This window comes from Protopterus annectens, chromosome 14.part0, assembly GCF_019279795.1.
Source record: "Protopterus annectens isolate FY-2018-M chromosome 14.part0, PAN1.0, whole genome shotgun sequence".
NCBI classification, from domain to species: Eukaryota; Metazoa; Chordata; order Ceratodontiformes; family Protopteridae; genus Protopterus; species Protopterus annectens.
In genome coordinates, this window is record NC_056748.1 from 561,004,003 (window position 1) to 561,031,288 (window position 27,286).

At 37.6% G+C, this 27,286-nt stretch overlaps 1 protein-coding gene across 2 annotated transcripts in view; it reads left to right on the forward strand.

Moving 5' to 3' along the window:
- RNLS (renalase, FAD dependent amine oxidase) overlaps window positions 1-27,286 on the forward strand; it is a 1,470,556-nt gene that overhangs the window by 475,686 nt on the left and 967,584 nt on the right. For both annotated transcript variants that reach the window (XM_044056304.1, XM_044056303.1), the window contains exon 4: window positions 4,343-4,501. In XM_044056304.1, the coding sequence (XP_043912239.1) occupies window positions 4,343-4,501 (159 nt within the window). The remainder of the gene's footprint in view (window positions 1-4,342; window positions 4,502-27,286) is intronic.

Sequence of the window (27,286 nt, forward strand, 5' to 3'; positions counted from 1 at the left end):
TTGGATGTCATCTAGACTAGAATCATCAGATAACCAAAGTCTCACAATCCAGAGTATTGTCCCCATGTCAAGTAATGTCTCAGGTCTTTCAATACCCCTCTCCTCTTGCAAGACTTATTCTCAGGCTGCTGAGCTTAATGGCCTCTTCAGTTTCTCTGGTCCCTCTAGCAAGATATTACACAAAAGTCCTACAACAGACGCTGCTGGTTCAGTGTCTCACCCACTACATGCACAGATTCATCTCAAACCAATTTGCAGGAATCACATCAGTTGGTGGCTGACCACCCTAGTGGTTTCAGATGGTCGGCCCCTGTCCCCACCATTTCCAATAGCAATAGCATGGTAGCCATGGATGCTTCCTTTTTGGGGTGTGGGGGGGCATTTCGGGGAGAAGATGGTTCAAGGTTGTTGGTAATCTACACTGGCCTCAGGGATCAGTCCTTGGACTTCTCCTTTTTGGCATTTACTTCTCTGAAGTCAAGGCCAATGTCAATGGTCTCTGGCTGACTAAGTTTGCAGATGATTGAAAATTAGGAGCTTTCATTGAACCCCACACTGACACAAATGTTCTCCAGGAGATGCTGACACAGACAAACAACTGATGTTGGAGCCATGGACTAAAACTAAATGCCAGGAAATGCATAAAAGTAGCCTTTGAGAAGTCATCCACCCCTGGTAACTATCATATTGACAATAACACAGCCCCTAGAGTTGACTCAGTAGTTAAGGACGTAGGAACACACATAGGTAGTAATCTAGCCTTTGACCATCACATGTCTACAGTAGTGAGGAAATCATTCTATGTCGTGCAACTTATAAACAAAGGTATGGCATCTAAGTCTAAGGAAGTCATTGTTCTACTGTACTCAGCATTCATCAGACCTGTCATTGAGTACAGTGTCCCCCTTTGGTATGTACCTAACCAAGCATATCCAACAAGTGGAACATCCACAGAGGCTTCTCACTAAAAGAACTGGCTTTTGAGGGGATATCTATGCCTGGCATACAGGGCATTGTCAGACCCAACTCTGATGGACCTCCTGCATATCCACAAAGTAAACAGCACCATAATTACTCATTGTAAAGACTTAAACCTTGCCTGTGATATAAATAAGACCTGCTGGGGAGACAGGTATGTATCCCAGAGACTACCCCATCTATGGAACAGGTTTCCCTTCCATGGGAAACAGAGTTCCTCCCTAACTCAATTCAAGTGCAACTTGGACAGTTGGATGGGGAACAGGAAATTCATCCCTGGTTTGGCACTTATGTCTTTAATGGACACAGGCAACCTGTAAATTGTTCATGTCCCAGGCCCATGTGTGTAAATGTTTCATCTCCCAAACCCCTGCTTACACTCATCAAGGGTACCAGAACTTGTTACAGATTTGGGATGCATGGCTAGGCTTAAAAAGGCCCTTGTGGTCGTTAGCCTAGTAAACACCTATGAACCTATTACAGTCAACCATGCAAAAAGTTACCTAATACGAATGCAGCAGACAGAGTGCATTGGATGTCATCTAGACTAGAATCATCAGATAACCAAACTCTCACAATCCAGAGTATTGTCCCCATGTCAAGTAATGTCTCAGGTCTTTCAATACCCCTCTCCTTTTGCGAGACTTATTCTCAGGCTGCTGAGCTTAATGGCCTCTTCAGTTTCTCTGGTCTCTCTAGCAAGATATTACACAAAAGTCCTACAACAGACGCTGCTGGTTCAGTGTCTCACCCACTACATGCACAGATTCATCTCAAACCAATTTGCAGGAATCACATCAGTTGGTGGCTGACCACCCTAGTGGTTTCAGATGGTCGGCCGCTGTCCCCACCATTTCCAATAGCAATAGCATGGTAACCATGGATGCTTCCTTTTTGGGGTGTGGGGGGGCATTTCGGGGAGAAGATGGTTTAAGGTTGTTGGTCATCTACACTGGCCAATCTTCACTTCAATATTTTGGACATGAGGGCAGTCCTTCCAGCAATGCAAGTCTTTCAGGACTCTGTCACCAAGGATGTAATCTTCATCCAGACAGACAACATGGTAATGTATTGGTATATCATTAAGCAGGGAGGAACCTGATCATATACACTTTTTTAGGAAGACATGAGAATGTGGCAGCGGGCGATGTCTTCCTATCACTTTCACATTGCAGTGCATATTCTGGGTACTTCCTGTGTTCTAGTGGACAAATTGAGCATATCTTGGAATTTGATCATATCCCCTTTTTCAGGAAGCCTTGAGAATGTGGCAGTGGTGGTGTCTTCCTATCACTTTCACATTGCAATGCGTATTCCGGGTACTTCCAATGTTCTAGTGAATAAATTGAGCACATCCATTCTTTGTTCTTCAGGCAAACACATTTAACTGTTTTTATATTTTTCATTAAATATAATTTTTATTTATTGTACTTCCAGTCTGCTTTCTTGGACATCCTGGAGTTTGTCCTTACTGTTCAGTGACACTCTCAGTTTGGTTATTTGTTTTGATTCTGCACATTCATTATGCTGTTTCCTTCTATCCTAGTACTTACTTATACATGCCTCTTCCAAGGGAATAGGTCCCTTTTCAACCCCTCTTCCATCCATCCTGGATTTCTTCTTAGACCTTTTCCCAAAAAAGGATTCACTTTCTCAACTATTAAAGTACATTTAGTGGCCATTTCCAATTTTCACATTCAGCAAAATCAATCTCCTATTATTTCTCTAAGGTTTCTAAAGCTTTTCTGAAGGGAAGCTTCCTTTTAAGACCCCCATATTAGGGATCTGGTTTCCCCTTGTAACATTAGTATCATACTTCTGGATTTAAATCAGTCCTTTTTGATCCTGCAGTAGACTTAAAATATCTTTCTTTGAAAGCTCGTTTTGCTGACTGTTACTTTTACAAGGAGCATTTTTGAATTGCAAGCATTATCCTGTAAAATTCCATATATGGTCTTCCATAAGGCCAGGGTGTCTTTGAGAATGAATCTTAACTTTCTTCCAATGTTGGCATCTGAAATGAACCTCATATCAGAATAGTCAATCTGCTAGTATTTTCCCAATCTTTCTAATAAAGGAGATTATACTCTGCATTTGTTAGATGTTCATTGACAACCCTGGTTTTATTTACACAGGACTAAGGATATCAAAACAATCTGATCAACTTTTTATTGCTCTCAAAATGAAAACATTGGTCTAAGTGTATTGAAAGTCACTCTACCTGAGTAGCTTTCTGACTACATAATGTTTATGTATGAAAAGTTGGGACTACCTTTACCTAGTAAACCAAAGGCTCACTCTACCAGGGCAGTAGCTACTTGTACTGCTTTTATGGGCAGAATTCCTGTTGAAGAGATTTGTTCTGTAGCTTCTTGGTCTACTATTCACACATTCATATCTCAACACAAGCTGGCTGTACATTCCATATCCTATACATCCTATGGCTTCACTGTTCTCAGGAACATCCTTCCTTGATACCACTCAGCTGACTTGGTAGCTTAGGAATCTATCTCAAAGGTTGAATCAGATGAAAACAGACAACATTGGATATGAAAGTTATGTACTTACCATAATGATAGATCCATGTTGCCCTGTTTTTGTCTAGTTCAAAATCTCTTCCTCCATCCCCCAGACTAAATTGTTCCCTTCCAATCCTCTTGACCATTTGGACCTGACCAGGGACCTTGTCCCTTGATGGCCTGATGATTGCTGTTCCTCATACTGTTGTCATCCTATTGTGTCAGTCTTGTAGGCAAGCCTGTATATATTCATTGTCAGATATTCTTTTGGTTATAAGCAGGCAAACTCAATCTGATGTATTTGAGGGAGCAGATGGCATTATGGGTAGGGGAGGAGTCAGCACCCTGGATCGAAAGATCCTGAAAAGTGCCTAGGTCAGATCCTGTCAGATCCGGTAACACAAAGGTTGAACAGGATGAAAACAAGACAACACGGCCCTAGCATTAAGATTTGTACATAACTGTCATTTAGTGCTGTGCGTGTTAGATCATTGTGGTTAATTCGTAATTTTTAAGACAGATACTTACAGATGTCATGATTGGCTCAGGGGATGCTTACAATTGGGAATTGAGTAGCAAGCTTGTATGTGGATGTCCCTGAATGTATCTCTCTTAAGATATTTTCTAATGGTGATTGTTTGAGACAATGAATCTACTCCGGGACCTATTGATAAAGTAAGAACATTTCTGCTGTTTTTAAAATGTGATACTGAAATTACGTTTTTAAAACCATTGTGTGAAGATAATGTACATACACATTTTCTAACTGAAGATTAGAATTTAGAGCTTTTTGTTTTTCTCTGCCTTACTTTCAGATTCTAATTTTTGTTTGCAATTTGACCCAGGTGCAGAAGTGACCTATAATTGTCTTGTCACACATATGTACCTCAGAAATGGAAAATGGGAAGTCCAGAGAAAAAGTGGCTCATCAGAAATGTTTGATATAGTTGTCCTGACAATGCCTGTTCCACAAATTCTGCAACTTCAAGGAGATATCACAAAATGTAAGTGGCCATTTGCATATAGCAAGTACAACTGATTATTTTCAGGTATTTTTTATTTGAGGAAAATTACAAGTAACTAGCAGTAAATCAATAACTAGCTATCAGAAGTATATATTATTGTTATCACTGCAGTTTCTGACATGAATGTTAGCAGACTTTGTTTATGAGGGGGATGCTGCCATTCAGGCTTGTTTTATCACTGACAGTTGAAATATCATGTGCACTTCACCAGCAGTAGGAGATCTTTGTAGGATGAGTATACATAAGTGGGATTTCACCAAGCTATATCACTTGGCCACTGTAACCTATAGAACCTATGCAGTGCTTTCATAACTCCTGCTTGCATCTTGTGGCATTGAATTATTATATTAAACAGTATGGTGTCAAACAAAATTGATTTTGTTTAGATGAACAAAACATGACAACCTTCATATTACTGAACATACTGTTTTTGCTTTGCATAGACCTGGTTCCTTTGAATATGGTGTCTGTCTGCAATGCCAGTCTTGCCAGTAGGAATAGACTGTGACATGTGTTTCTGAGAGTTGCTTTATTTTGAAAAGGACACATTTTTAAATAAAGTGTTGATGACTGTAGAGCAGAAGGGACTACTGAATGCAATTGGAAACTTTAAAAATATGAAACTGATGAAGGAGGTACAGCAGACTACTATATACTTAAGTCCTGGCTTCAGTCTTATGCTGAGGAGTTGTTTATGGCAGTAAACTCTTAGTATCGACATACCTCAGGTTTATGTGCATATACCCAAGTATGTTAGCAGAACAAAATTAATTGCATAAAATCACATAAAAATGACAGTAAATAGTAAGAGCAAGTAAAACATGTAAATCAAGTCAGTAGTAGAATTAATCATACTGCACAGTATATGAATAAGCTTTATGGAAACGTTAAGTCTTCGTTTACCTTTAATGCTTTTCACAGTAGCACATTTTTGATGTTAGCAAGGTAATAAATAGCAAGGAAATAAATCCAACAGGAATGGTCCCTGGTAAGGTATCGATTGCAACTGAACAGTTTCATGTACATTCTTGGAGTCTCAAGCAGCCCTTGGTCAGCTGAGTAAAGTGTCCAAGCTGATTGAAAGGGGACTAGGTCTAATAGTACCAAAATCTTAAATGATGTCCATAAAACCACCACCAATTCCTTTAGATTCCATTGCACAAAGGCACAGGGTGACAACAAGAGCTGTCTGTAAGAAGACTGAATGTGGAGTTCAGTACCTTCTACAAACAGTAAAATATATACGGCATTGCAGTAGTGCCAATATGAGGAGAGTATGGGCAGCAGCTGCAAGGTCATCATTTGGGAAAAATATGCATAATGCAAAGGATATTCCTCAGAGGAAAGCATTATGGTTTAATAGCTGCTGTCTCCTGGTTCTTGAACAACAGTAAATGTTGAGGATGACACCAGAATTATACACCCTAGACATGAATTCAAGCCTCTTTCCACTGCATGTAATTATGAGGGAAAAACAGAAGCCATAATTCCATTTCAGGTTGATGAATGGTCATTGACTTAGTATTGGTCTTAGCTATTTTTCATCTGGACAAGTGTAACATACAGAATACTTTCAAGAGACCTGTCACTAGTAGAAGCAAGGTCTCCTCCATTGTTTAGCTCAAAATCTGATGCCTTACAACACTTCAATCTTTAATGACTTGTATTTGAATACTAACACTATGGTGCTACACGGGAGGGAAGGGTTGCTGCATTCCATAGGTTAAGCTATTCTTGTAAGGTTCCATTCTCTGAATGAGAGGGTAATCAGAGTTAGCACTAACCTGAGTTAGTAGAACTTAATGTAGATTTTAAAGATATCATGGCAACTCTCAAAATAAGTGAAAATATTTTAGATTTTATTACTGCAAATCATATAGTTTTGTGTAATTTATGTTCAGCATTCTGGCCTCTGAGCTATCAAGAAATGCTGCTTCACTAAAACCAATATCATAAACTGAATCTCACATCCAACCATCAAAGTTTAATTTCAACACATCAATAGTTCTTGACATTCTAATGTTATTTGGAATGTCATCCCAGATCCTTGGAATAATATTACATATAAACTTTCCCCTGATATTATTATTATTATTATTATTAAGTTTTCTAATATTTAAATTTATGTTATAATTCCTATAATTATAATGATAAACACTGATGCATTATTGCATTGTATAGTGCTTGTAATATCTCATTGAAAATTTTGTAAGCAAAACATCTTATAAATTTATACAATATAAGCTTTACATTTTACAATGTTCATTATATGTTAAATTTTTCACTGGAGGTATCCTTTTTGTAAATTACCTTTGTACAGATTCAATTTTCTTTAATTGTATTCTAGAATAAGTGCAAAAGGAATTAATATATTATAAATTTGGTTGACTGTAAGAACTATATATCTGTAGAAGAATGGCTTCATCCTATATCATCAATGATTTAAATGCAAGACTAGCTATTCTTAATACGTTTGTAGTGCATGGAGCACAGTGATTATGCTCTGATATTCAGAAAGACAAGCCATTTAAGTGCTAATGATGTATAACCCAACCTAACACCACTCCCTGGTAAAGTTGTCAGAGTTAGGTCTATAGCCAGGCAGTAAAATCTGCCAGTACTTGCCAACAAATGACAGTGGCAGAGATAATAGATTTGTTTCTGATCGCTGTCAGTACCAGTAGTGTGTCCCCAACTTCCACAAATAAACTTGCAGGATGTGTTAGCATCCATTTCATGAAGGACATAAACTCTGAAACTCAAATGTATGTCATTATTTTGGGACTTCAAGCCTCAGTAGCTTGTCCAAAAAAACACACCTTTTATGACGTACAGACCAAAATTATGAAGCAATAATCTGGATGTTCTGTGAAAATCTGGACTGTTGAGAGGTATGGACTTGACTGTAAACATAATGAAATGTATTACATCTGACAGCATTTACTAAGTGTTTTATGCCTTTGAAAATCAGCAAAACACTTTGCAATCTCTATCCTTGTAACTAGTAGTACATGGAGCAAAAAATGATCCATGCACTACAAAGATTTATGATAGTACCACCAATTATAACCTTAGTTTATACGTTCTTGACATGAATGCCAAGATTTATCTCTCAAGCTTCACTTGACAGGTGAATATCATGGCATCCTTGTCTTGAACACATAATAAGCAGGTTATGACCAGCAACCCGATCATAATCCCTTCTGTTGTTATATTATTAACATGATTTTTAAAGAAAAATTAGAAGTCTCATATATATATATATATATATATATATATATATATATATATATATATATATAAATCTTTTTATTCTTTAGTTTCATCAGGTATAATTCCATTAAGTACCTTCTCAGTTAACTGTTTTTACCTTTGTATATTACCTGGCATTTTGGGTGACTTAACTGTAATTCCACTAAGTTTGCCCAGTTAGAAAGATATTTGAAATAGTTATAAAATACTTCAGTGTTCACTATCAAATCTACGATGGAAACAGTCTTACAATCATCAGTATATTTTGTAAGCCAACAATGCTTATTGGTTGGTTAAGTTGAAAAAACAGGTTAAACACAGTGGACCCAGTGCTGAGCCCTGCAGGACCCCTGTGCTACTGGGAGGTATTTAGAGACAAACTGAGACAGATTTGCTAAGCAGTTAAGAACCCAGTTAATTAGCAATGGATTAAATCCATACTCTTTTAAGGTTTTAATAATTGAAGTATGAGAAACATTTTTGAATGTGTTAGCTAAGTCAATAAAGACTATTCCAACATTTAAAGATTACTCTAAGGATACAGTAACTAATTCTTAAAATTTCACCAAATTATTAAATGCAGACTTTCCAGAACAAAAACTCTGCTAGAGTAAATACATTGTGATTATCAGTGTAAAGTAATAATCTCCACAAACATCTTTTAAAACATTTAAATATTGACATTAAGCTAATGGTTCCGTAATTAGATATTTCTAAGTTACTTTCCTTTTTATCTATTGGGCACATTATTGTTTTTTTTCCCAGAGCGGTGGAACACAGTAATTCTGCATTTTATTAATCATAGTTTGTAAGATATGTAGTAAAAATATTTAATTCTTTTAAGTATTACTCTAGGAATATAATCTGGTCCAAGTGATATTTTACTGCCTATTTTATTCAGGGCTATTTTGTCCACTAATATGAAGATACTTATAACTGTCAGTAGATAGGTAGTCCAGTGACTCATATCAAGTACTAAAAGCATGTACAAAATAAACATTAAATTAATTTGCCAAAATGTCATGATTAGTCAGTTGTGTACCATTAATATTCCAAAATGTTATTGATTTACTACTCTTTTTATGCAAATTAATATACAGTTCTTTGGTATGTCTAATATTGGAGGACAAAGTTGTTTTGTATGTTAGTTTATTTTCAATTAATCTTTTTAAATAATTTATTTATACTATTAAGTTTACTTTTGTTTAATGAGAAAGAATTCCTTTTGATCTTTATGTCTGGAAACTACTATCCCACTAATAAGTTAAAATAGAAATTTTAGTTCTGAATTTAAAGGAAAATGTTTGTCCATTTCTAATTGCAGCTTTGCATCTAAAGTATTGTAACCAGCATCCAGTCAGCAGAGTTTAACAATACAATCCGATTATCATAATTTATCTTATTGAAATTATATTTCTTCAATGAGTGAGTCTTTAACTTGTAAGTAAATTTAATATTTAAAGTCAAAGAATTATGATCAGAGCATCACAAAGGAGAACCTATTGCCAGTTCTCATATCAGTGAATGTACATTAGCAATAACAAAATATAGTATGTTACTATCTCTAGTAGGTCTAAATTATTTAGAACAAGCATATCCAAAAAAACTCTTTTGATACTGAGTTACAAGCAATATTTAAAGTCCAGTCTATACAGGGGTATTTAAAAATCACCCATTAAAATGATGTTCAGATTTTTACAGTATAACTCAAGAAAATTTGTAATCCAACTATTGTTAGTTTTAATTGTAGCTGGATTTTTTGTGTAACTACAGATTAATATGATTGTGCTCTTGTTCAAACTGCTTATTAGATAAAATCATTATTCTCTCAAACTGAAGACCCATGACTACTTCATTAAAAATTAAGTTGTCCTTACTCAATGAAAGAACTCCACCACAGTTATTTAGTGGTTTGAGACATTCAAATGTATTACATCCTGGAAATACGAGCTTAGAAGAATTCCAGACTTCAGTTATTGCCACAGCATCACTTTTTTCATAGCAAGAATAAATGATAACTTAGAATACTTATTACCCAAACTCCTTGAATTACAATAATACACAGATATACAATTATTAAATCCTTGCCCATTGATTTTTTTACCATGATAAATAGGCAGATCTACAAGATATAACAAAACTGTCTGATGTTTAATAGACAGAAAATTTATTCCATGATTGCTAAGATGCAATTTGTCATAAGAAAGCAATCCATACTCTAAAACAAAGTCTTCCCAATAAGTACCTAGTTTTAAATTATATATTATAGAAAGATGCCCAAACACTTATTAAATTAAATAAAATAAATGATTCCACTTTAAAGAAGGCACAACTTCGCTATGAAGTAAAGTTTTATTTTGCTTTCAACGTATTCCAAAGCTTCTAATAGAGCATTCTTCATGTGATTCAGTGGAATTGAATGCAAATAATTAGTTCCACAAAGTAAACATATAACATCATATGAGAAGCACTGTTGTATCTATCAGATTCAAGCCAGATAAACCGGAAACTGTAATACTTGAGTAATCAATACTGCATAACATTCTTCCAGCATTTTTAAATATTGAATCAGATAATATTAAAATTGTATTCTTAGGTAAAGCTGTGGATAAATCATTGCTACTGTCAAATCAGATACCATTGTTGGGACAGAAATGTTTCATTGTATTCAATGTATCACTATGGTCAGCACAAGGAACATTCAATTCATTTTCTTGTTTTACATGTTGTGAAGATATACTATCTACCTCTAAAACTGGGAAATATTCAAGTCACCCAATATATCCCTTTAATTTCCTGTGACTAAGATGTAAAAAAACTAAATGCAGAGACGTTATCGACATGTGACTGTCCCTTCTCAGTAATTTTTGTCTTTATTGCTACTTTCATGTAAAGCACTAGAGGAGGAGATAGGGTCACTAATCTACAGTCATCATCAGTATCTCTTTGCTTAGTAGAAGTAGTATGTTCTTGGGCACAAGGCATACATCCTATGTCCTTACTCAGCACTGAATCCTCCTTCCTTACTTTTTGATTGATTCATAATTTCCTGTTTTTTTCCCCTCTTTTTATGATATTCATTTTTTACTGATCATGTAATATTTTAGCTTTGTGCACTTTTGTCTGCAGGGCTCTATTGACTTTCTGATCTCTTGTTTGTTGTTTAAATTTGTTGAGTGCCTACTTTTATTTCTTCTAGTCCTAATATTTGTGCTTTCATGAGTTTCTTCTAGGTCATTATTTCCACTATTATGTATATCAAAAATGGATTCTTCTTTTAATCTAGTTTCCAAATTTGCATTGTATAATAATACCTCTTGGACTCGTTCATTATTATTTAATAAGATGTCATTTAACGGCCATTGCCTTGCAATTTCCTTGTTACTCTGGCTATTGTTTGTGCCTTTAACATCAGGGGAATAAGTTAAGTTGGCACTATTGGATGATACAGAAATATTAACTTCCAGGTTCATTTAATCTTATATGTTTGTCATAGTCCCACCATTCTCCTTATTAATATTTAACATCTTGACACTGTTGGGTGATACAGAAATATAAACGTGTGTGTTCATTTGTTTCATTATTTTCCTGAATAATATTTAACATCAGGACTCCTTTATTATAATCAGTAAGTAGTTTATTGTCAACATTTCAGTTTTTATTAGTAAGATCATCCTTCTAAGACAAAATAAAATTATTTATTGAGTTTAGGGATACTTCAGAGTCTTTTTTTATTTACAGTTTGCTGTATGAAGATTTTACCCTCCAGAATGCCATGTAGTTTATAGTTTTATACAGTTCATATACATATTAATGCCTCTTGATTTCAAATTCAGTAAGTATACTTCACAATCCCCATACTGAACTAAAATTATAAGATTTTAAATAATTAAATGGAAAATGACTAAATATATCCATATTTAAAAATGAAAGAAAAACTTACAAAATCTTGCTTCACCTAATCCCTACTGTACTTACTTATTTCTTTTTCTTAAATGAAAAGAAAACAGTCTGTGTCAGTTACCTATGACAAGTAAGTCAAAACTCTTTAAATGTAATAAACATATAAAACAAATATTCTTAAGCTATGAATTATGTAATAGTACTAACGATATGAAACAACAAAGTACATCTAAAAATTTAAAAATGTAATACTTGCATTATGTTCACTAAGTTAACAAATGGATTACATTTTAACAAGTGTAATTGACTAGTCGGTACTTAAAAGTACAAATATAGTAACAGAGTACACTTCCTATCTATACAAACTTAATATGTAAAATAATGAGAGCATAAGTAAGTATATATAAATCAAATGTAGTTCGCAAATGTAAAGTAACAAATTTTACTAAATCTTAAACCAAGAAAACTAAAAAGTAGTAAAAGCAACTAACCTGTTATTAATTGTATTAATAATAAGACAAATTTGTTATTATCTCTGATTTGTATCTTTCTTCTTAACAAAACAAAAGTTTAAGACAAAAAGCAAAATTGAGGAATTGTAGAATCATGCAATAATATGTCTGCTTTACAGGATATTTTACATATCCATGGGCTTCTTACTAATGGCTACATCAGCATACCCATTTAGAACATGAGAGATCATAGAAATAACCAAAAAATAAATAAATATATATATATATATATATATATATATATTTATATTTATATATGTGTGTGTATGTGTATATATGTATGTATATATATATATATATATATATATATATATATATATATATATATATATATATGTGTGTGTGTGTGTGTGTGTATGTGTATCTATCTATCTATCTATATATATATATATATATATATGTGTGTGTGTGTGTATGTGTCTGTGTGTGTTCCGTTCAACTGTATAAAGATAAGGGAGATTGATGATGAGGTGTTGCCTTGTCCTTAGAAGGGTAGAAGGCAAATGCACAAAAAGTAAACAAGTATTTAAAAAGTTTCTTAGTTCAATACACTCAATGTTTACATACCAAAGAAAACTACTGCATTAATCATATTATTTAACAATGCAGTAACACTAAAATTAAGCCTAAAGAGAGACAAATTTGCATTGAACATTAAATTAAATTATTCTTATCTTTTCAGAAGCATGCAATAAAATTATTTTCATCATAAAAGACTCTAAGGTAAATTCCTCCATCTGACACCAACTTCAATAGTTTACTTTTGCTGTTCTTTGTTGCCAGTATGTAATTTATTCCTGATCTCCAGTTCAGATTGTGCATGACATAAATCAAATCTTACTTTCACCTGCTAAAGTGCAACCTCTGATTCTAAAACTACCTTCCAAGATTTCAGTCATAGCTTAATGAAGTCCTTGAAAACTATTTTGTTCCTTTTATATTTTTTCATCTCATTGGTCACCCACATTTTTATAAATATTCCCCAAATGTATTCAAAAAATTTACATTTCTAAGGTTCATAGGTTCATACTAGGGTATCTGTCCTAGGGCATTTATAAGCCTAGCCAGAGTGTGTTTGGCTTTTGCCATCCATTTTAAATTAATTTTGCTATGCCCTTTTTCGAGGTTAGTATACTGTGCCTCTGTCTAACAGTGACACAGAAGTGATACCCTGGGGTAAACCTATGATCTCCCATCCACTCATCAAGATTCCTCTTGAAGAGAGTCAATGAGGGACTCTGCCTAACCTGGACTGGGATTTTATTCCAGAGTGAAGGGAGCCTCTGGGTTATGAATCTGTCCCTCCAACATGTCCTATTTATTTCAGTGCTGAGATTCAAGTCTCTCAAGCACATAGCTCGATGGGATTTGGATTTTCTGAGGTGCAGCATATCCATTAATTCCGGGTTGGACATGGCTTTATACGTCAGGCACAGACGCCTCTGTGCAGGTGGTATCCCACTGAGTAGAGCTGGAGTTTCTTTAACCAGGCAGCATATGGCATCTGTTTGAGCCCTTTGATCCTCTTGGTGAGGTACTTTTGGGGTCTTTCCAGTTGCTGCAGGTGTCTAGAAGGTACATCCCAAAAGGGGCATTGTACTCGATTATGGGCCTGATGAGGGAAGAGTAACGAGGCACGATGACCTCCCCTGATCTAGATGTGAATCCCTTCATGATTAGGTGGGCTATATAAAATGTTTTTCTAACCACTTTGGCCACGTGGTTGTCAAATGAGAGATTGCTATCAACTTGGGTCCCCAGGTCCCTAATTACTTCTTCTGTACTTAATGGATTACCACCTATGTGGTAATTTGTGGGCACCTTGTTTTTGCCAAAGGGGATGACTATACACTTTTTGGCATTTAGCTTGAGGCCATGGCTCTGGCACCAGTTGTCTGTTTCTATGAGGCCCTTTTGGAGGATGCTTGTGTCAGCTGGAGAGTCAATTATGGCACCCAGTTTGCAGTCATCTGCAAACTTGGTCAGCCACAGTCCTTCCGTGTTGGCCTGTACCTCCGAGAAATATATACCGAACAAGAGAGGTCCCAGGACTGAGCCTTGTGGGATGCCACTTGTAACTGGTTTGGAATCTGACATGGCTCCAGCAATTCTAACCATGTGGGTTCTGTCCTTGAGCCAGTTTGCAACCCATCTAGTGACATAGGGGTTTATATTTAAGCTGGTGAGCTTATCTATAATGCCCTAGTGGGGTATTGTATCGAAGGCTTTTGCGAGGTCCAGGTAGGCTGTGTGGACCACCTTCCCCTCGTCAATGGCCTTGGTGACTGTTTCAAAGAAATCGACCAGGTTTAAGAGCAGGATCTGCCCTTAACAAAGCCGAACTGGGTAGGATCCAGTGTCTGTAGGTCCCCAATATCTTTATTTATGAGGTCCCTGATGATCCTTTCCATAGCTTTGCAGACCAAGCTAGTCAGGCTTATGGGGTGATAGTTTCCAGGATCCGTTGAGGCACCACCTTTGTGGAGAGGGACCACTGTTGCTGTACACCACTCTTTGGGTACATATCCTATAGTAAGGCTGAGATTGAACAATAGTTTTATGTTTGGGTTTAGCTCTTCTTGGAGTTCATGTAGGACGTAGCCCAGGAAACCGTCTGGTCCCATTGATGCTGTGTTTTTTGCTTTGGAGAGGGCGGCTCTTACCTGAGCATCTCAGATGTCAGGGGGGCAGCACTCTGCTGGGATAGATATTTGCCCTTTTGGTGGGGGGGGGGGAGAAGTTTGCACTTAACCTGTCAGCTAGGATGTTGGCAATGTCTGTGGGTTCGATGTATTTTTTGTCATTTTGGACGAATTCTGAGCATAACTGGGAATTCCCACCCAGGTTCCTAACACAGCTAAAGAAAGCCTTGTGATTATCCATAGTGTCCTGTGCAATTTTTCTCTCGAAGCTGGCCTTAGACGATTTTATGAGTGCCCGTAGTTTTTTGCTAATACTGATTAGAGATGCCTTCCTTTTTGGGATTTTGCTCTATCATGTAGTAGCTTCCTCCTTCTGTTGTATAGTTTGTTTATGGCTGGGGTGCACCAGACAGGACGTCTGCCTTTGGAGGATTGGGTCTTGGTTTTATTTGGGATTGCATGATCCATGCATTCCTGAAGGTGTTCATAAAATGCGTTTATAAAGGATTCTGCAGTCTGGGCCGTATTTTCCACAGGCCCGGGGGCTTTGAAGGATTCCACCTCGGTTTTGAGGAGTGTGAAATTTGCTTTAGAGAAGTTTTTCACTGTGGTTTTCTGGGCAGGGGGTGGGGTCGGGATGTGAATATCCAGTGAGATTAGTTTATAGTCTGATCTTACCAGTGAGGGATACACTTCTGGTCTGGAGCATAGAGTCCCCATGTTGGTGATGGTCAGGTCCAGTATGTTTTCCCCTCTTGTGGGAGTTGTAACAAGTTGTTCCATAGCATTTGAGTTTATATATTCTGGGAACCTTTGGGCTAGGGTATTGGAGCTAGAGTAATGCTCCCAGTCTATGTTTGGGTAGTTGAAGTTGCCCAATAATCTTGTGTTTGGAGAGACCTTCATATTTTCCAGTGTTCTCAGGAAGGCCAAGTGGGGTTCCTGGGTTTGGGAGGGTGGTCTGTAGCAGGCTATAAACTGGAAGGCAGTTTTACCTACTGTTAGTTGCACATGGATAGTCTCTGATGCTTCGTGCTGTGCCACCAACCTGGAGGTGTGGGTATCTTTGACGAATATTGATACTCCCCCTCCTTTTGTGGTTCGGTCCAAGGTTTGGGGCCAAAAAGCATGGTATGAGGTATAACCTGGTAGTGCTGGGGTGCTCTCAGGAGCCTTGAACCAGGTTTCTGTTACTGCACAGATATCGATGTTCTCCATGCTAAGGAGAGTTTCGAGTGCGTGCATCTTGTGGTTTAGACTTCTGGCGTTGAGTAGCATTACTCTTAGTTTCTTATCCATTGTGATACCTATGGAGGTGGGTTTGTCTTTTGAGCCTTGCCTAAAAAAGGCACTATGGGGGTAGCAAGAGCATTTTCCAATATCCAAAAGCCCAGGGGTGACAGGTGCAAGCCATCCCTAGCGAAGCATCGTAGCTTGTCCAGCATGTCATCCCAGGCTGACATGCATTGGATCCCCTTTGAATGACACCAATACTTAAGCCGATTGTTGAAATTGATCATCTTGTCTTCATATTGTGGCATCATTCTTGGTGAGGGTAAGATGCTACTCAAGGTCAGGGTCATACCGGCCTGGACTACATGCTCAGAGAGCTCCTCTATGTCTCTTTTCATGTAGTCCAGGGGGGTACGTCTCAGGTCATTCACACCAGCATGGACAATGACTGAGTCATATTGTACTTGCCTTGGAGTGACCTGAGTGCTTGTGTTACGTGGCGGATCCTAGCGCCCGACAGGCAGCTCACCGTGACCTTCTCCTTGTTCAGCCTGGTGAGCGGGACGTCAGTGTGCCTAAGAAAAACATTACTACATTTCTATGGCTTGGGGAAATTTCTAAAAGTTGACATGAGGTGTATGCAAGGTATACACTTTGCACTGACTTTTTTGAATTCACAGACAACCCTACCATGCTGCTTTTGCATGAAGATATGTAATACTGCCCGGGGCTATCTCTGCAGCCATGCTAGATGCTAATGAGACATTCCAGTGGAGAGTCATATACTAATTAGACTTGTGTTCTCCCCTGGACCTGCCTGCGGCAAGGCATTTATGCAGCCGAACAATTCTACATAGATTAGCATGGCAGCTCAGTGTGATTAACACAGCGAAAATGTCATGTTCATCCACTGTACTAGAGATAACTGTTGAAAGAGTTTAGTAGTCAGGCAGTGTTAGGAGATATGCGCATAAGTGTTTGTGAAGGGGTGAATGTCTGAGTGTGTGTGTGTGTGTGTGTGTGTGTGTGTGTGTGTGTGTGTGTGTGTGAGAGAGAGACCTGTCCAGATTTTCACAGAATGTCCAGATTTTTACATCATATTTTTGGTCTATTCCACATAAATTTTGTGATTTTTTTTTTTGGCAAACCACTGGGATGGTCTGTGGATTGAAGTGACTAAATAATGACATTCATTTAAGTTTATGATTTGATATCCTTCAGAAAAGTGCATGCTATAACAAAACCTTCCTCCCCCCCAGTGTGTGTGTGTGTGTGTGTGTGTGTGTGTGTGTGTGTGTGTGTGTGTGTGTGTGTGTGTGTAAGTTTCTGTGTAGGTTTTTGTGTGACTGGCTTAAAGATCAAGTAGACATAGAGCAAGATGTTGTATTATGCTGACCAGGTCTGTTGTAACTAAACAACCCTGATCAATGTATCAGAATGCAGCTTATGGAAAATCTGTACTCCTGATGTGCCTTGAGATATTAATGTAAGCATGCATAAGTGCACAAAGACCACTAAAAGAAATGTAAGTTTGGTCTAGCATCACACTGCATCTGAGGACATTTACACAAACATATGCACACATCGGAGACATAAAATCTTACATTAGGTATTTAGCATATGTCACTCAACAATCAGTAGTACCTCTGCCATCCATGTAAATGGCTGTTTGACTGAATGACCAGCTGTATTTAGAAATGCAGCCAACCACTAATGGCAAGCATGGGGTACAAGGAAGTTGTCCAGTGCAAATGTGACTGGTGCACAAAACATAATGAATATGGCACATAAGTGGGCTTCTGCCTATGAATGCCATCCCATACTACAAAGTTACAGTTAGTGGCCCATTCAGACCAGAGTACAGTGTTCATCTAGCTTTTAAAAATTTGTCTCTGGTGAACAGTCACACATTGAGAAATATATGGGTTATAGCTACAAATTCAGAAATACTTGTGTTTACATGATTATGCTATTTTTACACTATGCACAATATTACTTCCTTCATTGCTAAGTACTGATGCATTATATTTCATAGTCAGCAAATATTATTAGCTCTTGTACATTTTGCACTCTGCACTTCATAGAGTGGTATACCTCTCCACCATTCTGTGCAAACTGCTTGACCCAGTGTGTGGTAAGTAGGTAAACTGAGTAATTCTTGATGCAGTGTGGGACTAGCAGGCATTACCTCCATCAGAGGCTCAGTGTACTGTAGCACTGACTTTCACGGTACGCTGTGCACAATAGAAGCAAAGTGATTCCTTTTCTGAGTCATGTCCAAGACAGAAAGTGGACTAACATGTCCTCTGCAGAATTCACAACTGTTAGTGAGTGAGGTCTGTTTCTGACCGTGATATCAAAATTTACAGAACTGTTTTACTTTTCTTCTCATTATGCATGCTTACATCCCTTCTAAGAGAGAATTAACTTCATCTTCTAAATATCACAAATCATTTTTGTTGCCCACCTTTGGTGTCACATCATCAAAATGTGGACTTTACTTATATTAATATTATTCTTTATGCCAAAATATTTGTTACAGATCTGTTCTTCTGTTTGCTTCCTTTGTTTGGATCCCATTGTTCATGTTTTTAAGGTAAGATTTATATAAATTGGGTGTATATTATCATATTTTCCAAGAATCATGCCTCTTTAAATTTCTTAATATCAAATATACTACTACTTTATTATATTTGACCCCCTTCCCTCTCGCTTCTGACATCCACCCATTTTCCTCATCAGTTCTGTCATTCCCATCCCCCAAATAGGGCAGGGGGTGGTTGAATCCTAATGTAACCTTGCAGATTTACCATCCTCTTCAGAAAAAGAATACCTTTAGTGGTTTACAACCCCAAGACTGTCATTTTCACTTTAAGAGAGACGGACAAGAACTAGGGGAAGCATCATGTGTATGGTCAGTGGGGGTTGGGATTTTAGGTACTCAGGGAATGGGGAACTCTAACTGGTCAGAGAGAGTATGATGTTGTGGATGTTAGTGATTGTATTCTCATCTCACCCTTGCCCCCCCACAAGCTACAGAATGAATACTAGCCTGCCCACAGGCAAAGAAACACGGCCGAGCATTTACTGGGGCATGCATTAGCCATAAGTAGAACCCTTATCCCTCCTTGCTAGATGGGCAATTTGTCATAAACCTCTGACTATGACTTCTCTGTACCCCTACTCCTCCATTGCCTGAGCTGCTAACTAAACTTCAGTCATCTGGGTCACAGTCAGGGCTCCCACTCCATCTAGGTTACTGTCAGGGCTCCAGCTCCCTCTGGGTCACAGTCAGGACTCCACCTGTATCTGGGTGACAGTCAGGTCTCCAGCTACATCTGGGTTATAGTCAGGTCTCCAGCATCATCTGGATCACACCCAGGCTTCAGCTCCATCTGGGTCACAGTCAGGGCTCCAGCTCCATCTGGGTTGCAACTGAGGCTCCAGCTCCATCTGGGTCACAGCCTGGGCTCCAGCTCCATCTGGGTCACAGCCCAGGCTCCAGCTCCATTTGGTCACAGTCTGGGCTCCTGTTCTCTGCTGTGGGTGTGTACCAAATGTAAACCATTTCTTCACTGCCAATGGTCTTTTGGTCTAATGCTATGTCATACCCTTTTACACACTGCATTTCCTGTAAACATTTCTAAATATTGAAGTCCGCTTAGAAAATACTATATTCCCCATTGTACATGAATCTCACAGTTTGTTCCAATGTTTTAGATCACCTTTTTTGTTATAAATGTATCATCATAGACTTATTCAAATAAACCTCATTCCCAATACTGTGTATTTTATTATTATGCATTCTATGTGAAAACACTTATTTTATCTTTCAGCATGTTTATACAATTCAGCAGGTATAGCATGGGTCTATATTAGATCACTGAACGCTTAAAAAAGTGAAAGGTGATTAATCGACCCTATGTAAGCGAAAGCTTAAAATATCGAAGCAACAGGAACCCAAATTTTTTCCTAGGGAAAGAATTTGGTTGTCCGTTTCTGTTGCTTCGGTATTTTCAGTGCTGTGGTGGAAAGTTATGGGTCGGGTTCGGGTAAGTGTGCGATTGTGAGTGTTAGGGTGGGTTAGGTGAGTTAGGGTTAGGGAGCAGGTGAGGTGAGTGTGCGATAGTGACGGACCTTAGGGTTAGGGTTTGGGTTAAGGTAAGTGGATAGTTAGTGGTGTGTGCATAGTTTAGTTTAGGGTTAGGTGTCAGATTTTAGGTGTATATGTGTGGATTGCTGTTTGTTTGGTGTGCTTGTGTTGTGTGTATGTGTTTTGGAACAGCGATTTTTTTCCCTAGGAAAAAAATTGCTGTTCTGACAGTTCGAGATTGTAAGCTTTCGTTTACATGGGGTAGATTAATCACCGTTTGCTTTTTTAAGCGTTTGATGATCTAATATAGACCCATATAGCATGCATCTATGGTATCTTATTTAAAAGTTTTTTGTTTCTTTCATAGACTCTTCTTCTACTGATTTTTCCAGTCTTTGTTCTCATGAAACCTCAACATGTTCTCTCATCACAACTCTATTAGATTTTTTATTGCTTTCTATAAACCTTCTTATGGCCTTATTTCTCATCCTTCTGTGTTATACAAACATATCATTACAAAACTGTCTGTAGTTTTCTCCTTGAAGGCCAGCCCTATGCACTTTTGTGCACTTTTTATCATAAAACTGTTCAGCTTGCAGTTAGTATATTTTTTCCAGATGCTTATCCACGTGTTTCGTAAGTGCCTTATTTCATTTTAAAAGTTTGTCAGTTCCCGTAGTTTTTATTCATTTATTTATTTTACATTTGTTGACCGGGATAGTCCGACTGGATATATGTCCATTTTCAGTGGAGGCCCGGGTAGAAAAGCTACAAGATAATAATTACACATTGAACATTTAGTAAATGTTAGTTTCAACAGATTACAGTCATAAGCAATACCAGCATTTAACACATACAGTACTAACTTATTATCAAGCACTTTACAAAACATAACATTATTTTCAAAATTATATATACATAACATTATATTCAGGTGTAAGACACATTGAGCATTATACAATTGACCTTTCCTGAAATGGTGTGGTAGAAAAAAGTTAGAAGTAGTTGAAGGTAAGGCACCTAAGTAATAGAGAGGTCAAGGTTAGTGCAAGGACATAACCAATAAGTTGTTTGTGAATTGAATTTATGTTTAAGTCTATACTGCTTATTCTAGTAATTTGCTTTCTTTTCCGTATCCTTCCTCATTTCCATACCATTTATCGTACTGAACTAAATTATTTTTAAGAAAATAGCCACGAATGCGCAAAAAAAAACATGTTTTCTTGTACTGTAAAAATATTTCATCTTCCGGTAAATATATACATATAAACATTTATTTATTTATATTTATATATTCAACAAACATCCTGTACTTCATGTTTCATGCTGAAATATCAAACAAAACATTTTTATTTTATTAATAAAAACATAACACAGGATAAGGGCGAAACACAGCTCTAAGAAATAGCAAGATAGAATGTCACTGATATATCTCATCAACCTCTAAACAACACAGCTTCTCCAAGAAAATAGACTTCCAAGATAAAAAATCCGTTTTCTTTATTGTAGACAGATACCAGAGTTAGCGCTTTCACCTTGCGGTTTCATCAGACTCACTATAAAGTACATAACAATGAGTCTTTAAATACTCGTAAAGGCGGGAAAAAAACACTCAATTAAGGTGCTTAACAACAAATTTGATACTTAGCAACCAACTGATCAAATAAATTCATCTATAAATCTATATACATCATTAAAACATCATTAATAAAACATTAAAATCTAAAAACTCATTCCAACTTTCTAACTATCAATTCATAATAAAAAAACACATAAATTTAATACTTTATTTCATTTTAAGTCTTCTCATCCTTAAAAAAGGTTTTAAGGAAACCTTAGCATTAAGCCCAGGGGCCAAATCTGATCTCAGCTTCAAAATCCATGCATTTTCCCTACTTTCTGTAATAGCCCAAATATCCCCACCTCTAGTAGTAACATTAATCTTCTCTATAATCCTGAAACTAAATGTATGTGTACAATCTGTGTCCATAACATGTTTGGCTAATGCATTTGTAGCATTTTTAATCCTGATATTATATAAATGCTCCCGTACACGGTCCCTCAAACATCTGTTCGTCTTACCGACGTAAAATGATCTAACAGACATGGCATATAGCCAAGTAAACGAGGTCCCTGGACATGCAATCACCCCTAGTCTTAAAGGTGTAAGAAGTGTGCGTTGTAGGATGTATGAAAACTGGATCCCCACAAATAAAATCACAAAAATTACATTTACCACACTTCATGGTTCCAAATGGAAGTGTGGTACCAGGATTATTGGTCATCCTATCACACAACAACCTCTTGATATTCCTTTTGTTCTTATACCTAAATCGTGGGCTATCACCGAGAATGCTATGGATATGTGGATCCACCAACAATATATCCCAATGCTTCCTCACCACATCCTTAATACTACCCACATCTTTAGTATAAAACAAAGAAAAGGCAGTGGAACCATGCATATTGGTGTCAGTATGACCTCGTGTATCCATCCCAATGCTTAATTCAGAAAAATATGGAGCAGCTACTTCAGATCTCAACTCAAAAATATTCTCATGTCCTTTTATAATATCATCCATCGTATAACCCCGTGAGACCAACCTCCTATCCAAATCTGATAAATCCTGGTGGAACCCTTGCTCAGTAGGGTTATACCTGGAAGTCCTCATACTCTGTCCCCTGACAATGTTATTAAAAATATAACCAGGATGCATGCTATGTCTATGTAAAATGGAATTTTTATGGCATGGCTTTCTATAGACCCCAGTATTGATAATGCCATTAGGGAGTCGTTCAACAAATATGTCCAAAAAAGGAAGCTTATGGTATGAAAACTCATAGCTGAATCTAAGATACTCAGTACAAACATTCAAATCAGTTATATAAGATACTAGCTGTTCAACAGACCCCTTCCATAACAGGAAGAGGTCATCTACAAAACGCCTGTAGAACGTAACATGAGCTTGGAAGCTAGGGTGGGGAATCATGTAATCATCCTCCCATTCAGCCATGAACAGGTTGGCGTAGCTATTGGCACAAGAAGTGCCCATAGCTACGCCATCCAACTGTATAAAAAACTCCTGTTCAAAGCCAAATACATTCGTGTGTAAAACAATATCCAAAAAAGTTAACAAGACACTAATCCTATCTTCACTATATCCTGAATGGTTAGTGAGATGCCGCTTAATATAGTCCAAACCTATTCGGTTGGGAATAACAGTGAACAAGGAATTCACGTCCAAAGTAACAAACAAATAATCTTGATGATCAGATACATTCCTCAAGTGTTCATAGAGATCAACTAAGAACTGCTTAGTATCTCTCAAGATGGACCGGTGAGCATCAACAACAGGTCTTAAGAACTTCTCTAAGTATAGGGAAAAAGGCTCTGTCAACCACCCACCACCTGACACAATGGGTCGAAATGGTGGGTTGACTAGGCTCTTGTGGATCTTAGGAAGCCCCTTGATAACCGGGACTAGAGGATGGGGTACTTCCAAGAAAGAATGCAAGGAGTCATCTATGAGACCCCTATTCAACAAATCCTCCAGAACACCACAGATCTTCACACTATAATTAGCTAGGGAGTCATAGGAGATACGTTCGTAAAACTTACAATCATCCAACATTCTCCTCATAGCTTCCAAATACCCTCGTGTGTCCATCACCACAATTCCTCCTCCCTTATCCGCTGGCCTCATTGTGATAGAATAATCATTCATCAGTGTTCTAAGTGCTATTCTTTCACCATGTGTTAAGTTATCCTGCCTTCTTTCTCTTACATCATACATCCTGTAGATATCTTCCTTAACCAATTTACTAAATGCTCCCATTAATGGGTGCATAGGGGGGATGTAAACACTAGGTTTCTTAAAACCACTATAGACAAAGCTATCATCATTGTTACTATTAAACATCAATTTCAACGATAAATTCCTAACATAGAGTTTAAAATCACGTAAGGACTCTTCGATGGTACTATATGTGGTGGGGATGAAAGATAACCCCCTAGCTAAAACAGATTCCTCAGCACTAGAAAGCACACGTGAGGAAATGTTGAACACTAGAGAGTCCCCCTCCCTAGCCACATTTTCTTCAAGTTCATATTCATGGGGGCTCCAGCCGGCAACTTCCTCTTCTGCCTCCCCCTGCTTTGAGACCTCACCCTCACATCCCTCTGATCTATCCTGATGGGAAAAAGGTGTGACTTGTCAAAGCGTAAAGATGGCTCAACGCCATGAGGAGGGGTAGAGGGAGGAGCCTCTGGTACAAGACCTGGTCTCCTCGTCTTACTCCTCACCACTGGATCCATGTTAGACGTGATACTGACAGTGTTGAAATTACTGCCAACAGGTGCATTCTGAACATTGTCATCATCCACTAAAGATACAGTACTAGCAACCTTAGTATTATAATTCACCGTACCTTCAGATCTTATACACTCATTGACAACATTCCAATCTGAATTATCAATAACAACAGTCCCAGGGGTATTGTTATCAGTTCTAATATCAATGTCAGGAGCAACTCCATCACTTTGGAGTACCACTCGTTCCATTAGTCCAGATTCACGTATATCGGAAGATGCTTTATTCAAACTGTTCTGATCAATAACGACATTACTCGCTTGTCCCTGGTTAAAATGAGGCCAAGTGAAGATGTTACCACATCTAAAATCCACAATGTCCCTATGTAGCTTCTGTCTCTTCTGTCCCAAAAGTCTCCGTTCAAACTGACCAACGGAATCTAACATTTGACACAAATGACTGTCTACGACTGGTAATGAAAAACATGAAACCAATTTCTCCTGTTGAGCTTGAATACTACGCCTGAGCTCATCCTCTATAGGGCGTAATATTCATTTAAAAGGCGCATGTAATTGAGGCTTACCTCGATATTTAGTTGCTGCCACCGAAATAACAACTCCGGATGGCTAGTCCCCGTGGTCGGCATCTTGAGGACTCGTAAGCCCCTCGGTATAATACGTCGTTGTATACAAACATCGAAATGCAGTCTCTGCATCTGCATCCTCTTCAATTTAATAAAGTCGGATTCCATTGCTTCCAAACCAACACGAAGTCCCTCATGGTCCGTAAACTCTGCGTCATCTCCCTGCGACCCTTCCGGTTCCTGGTATAAAGCCAAGGGATTGGTACATTCTTTAAGACATTCAGCAAACCTCTCAGTAGAAAAACCAACTTTCTGTTGGCCAAGTCCAGTCACATTCAAAGTTCTGTTCACACAAACATTGCCACTGGCGTTCCCACCAGCTGTATCCTTAATTACATATGGTAGTTCGATCTGTTCCGTTATGACATCAGCCATGCCCCTATTCCAACACGAGCAGCAATATAACAAAGTAGTATAAAAAGTTGTGGAATAAGGTAAACGCCCAATCCAAACAGCAAATAAAGCAATAAAAACGTAACACAGGATAAGGGCGAAACACAGCTCTAAGAAATAGCAAGATAGAATGTCACTGATATATCTCATCAACCTCTAAACAACACAGCTTCTCCAAGAAAATAGACTTCCAAGATAAAAAATCCGTTTTCTTTATTGTAGACAGGTACCAGAGTTAGCGCTTTCACCTTGCGGTTTCATCAGACTCACTATAAAGTACATAACAATGAGTCTTTAAATACTCGTAAAGGCGGGAAAAAAACACTCAATTAAGGTGCTTAACAACAAATTTGATACTTAGCAACCAACTGATCAAATAAATTCATCTATAAATCTATATACATCATTAAAACATCATTAATAAAACATATTAAAATCTAAAAACTCATTTCAACTTTCTAACTATCAATTCATAATAAGAAACACATAAATTTAATACTTTATTTCATTTTAAGTCTTCTCATCCTTAAAAAAGGTTTTAAGGAAACCTTAGCATTAAGCCCAGGGGCCAAATCTGATCTCAGCTTCAAAATCCATGCATTTTCCCTACTTTCTGTAATAGCCCAAATATCCCCACCTCTAGTAGTAACATTAATCTTCTCTATAATCCTGAAACTAAATGTATGTGTACAATCTGTGTCCATAACATATTTGGCTAATGCATTTGTAGCATTTTTAATCCTGATATTATATAAATGCTCCCGTACACGGTCCCTCAAACATCTGTTCGTCTTACCGACGTAAAATGAACAGACATGCATATAGCCAAGTAAACGAGGTCCCTGGACATGCAATCACCCCTAGTCTTAAAGGTGTAAGAAGTGTGTGTAGGATGTATGAAAACTGGATCCCCACAAATAAAATCACAAAATTACATTTACCACACTTCATGGTTCCAAATGGAAGTGTGGTACCAGGATATTGGTCATCCTATCACACAACAACCTCTTGATATTCCTTTTGTTCTTATACCTAAATGGGCTATCACCGAGAATGCTATGGATATGTGGATCCACCAACAATATATCCCAATGCTTCCTCACCACATCCTTAATACTACCCACATCTTTAGTATAAAACAAAGAAAAGGCAGTGGAACCATGCATATTGGTGTCAGTATGACCTCGTGTATCCATCCCAATGCTTAATTCAGAAAAATGTGGAGCAGCTACTTCAGATCTCAACTCAAAAATATTCTCATGTCCTTTTATAATATCATCCATCTTATAACCCCGTGAGACCAACCTCCTATCCAAATCTGATAAATCCTGGCGGAACCCTTGCTCAGTAGGGTTATACCTGGAAGTCCTCATACTCTGTCCCCTGACAATGTTATTAAAAATATAACCAGGATGCATGCTATGTCTATGTAAAATGGATTTTTTATGGCATGGCTTTCTATAGACCCCAGTATTGATAATGCCATTAGGGAGTCGTTCAACAAATATGTCCAAAAAAGGAAGCGTTTTGTAGACGACCTCTTCCTGTTATGGAAGGGGTCTGTTGAACAGCTAGTATCTTATATAACTGATTTGAATGTTTGTACTGAGTATCTTAGATTCAGCTATGAGTTTTCATACCATAAGCTTCCTTTTTTGGACATATTTGTTGAACGACTCCCTAATGGCATTATCAATACTGGGGTCTATAGAAAGCCATGCCATAAAAATTCCATTTTACATAGACATAGCATGCATCCTGGTTATATTTTTAATAACATTGT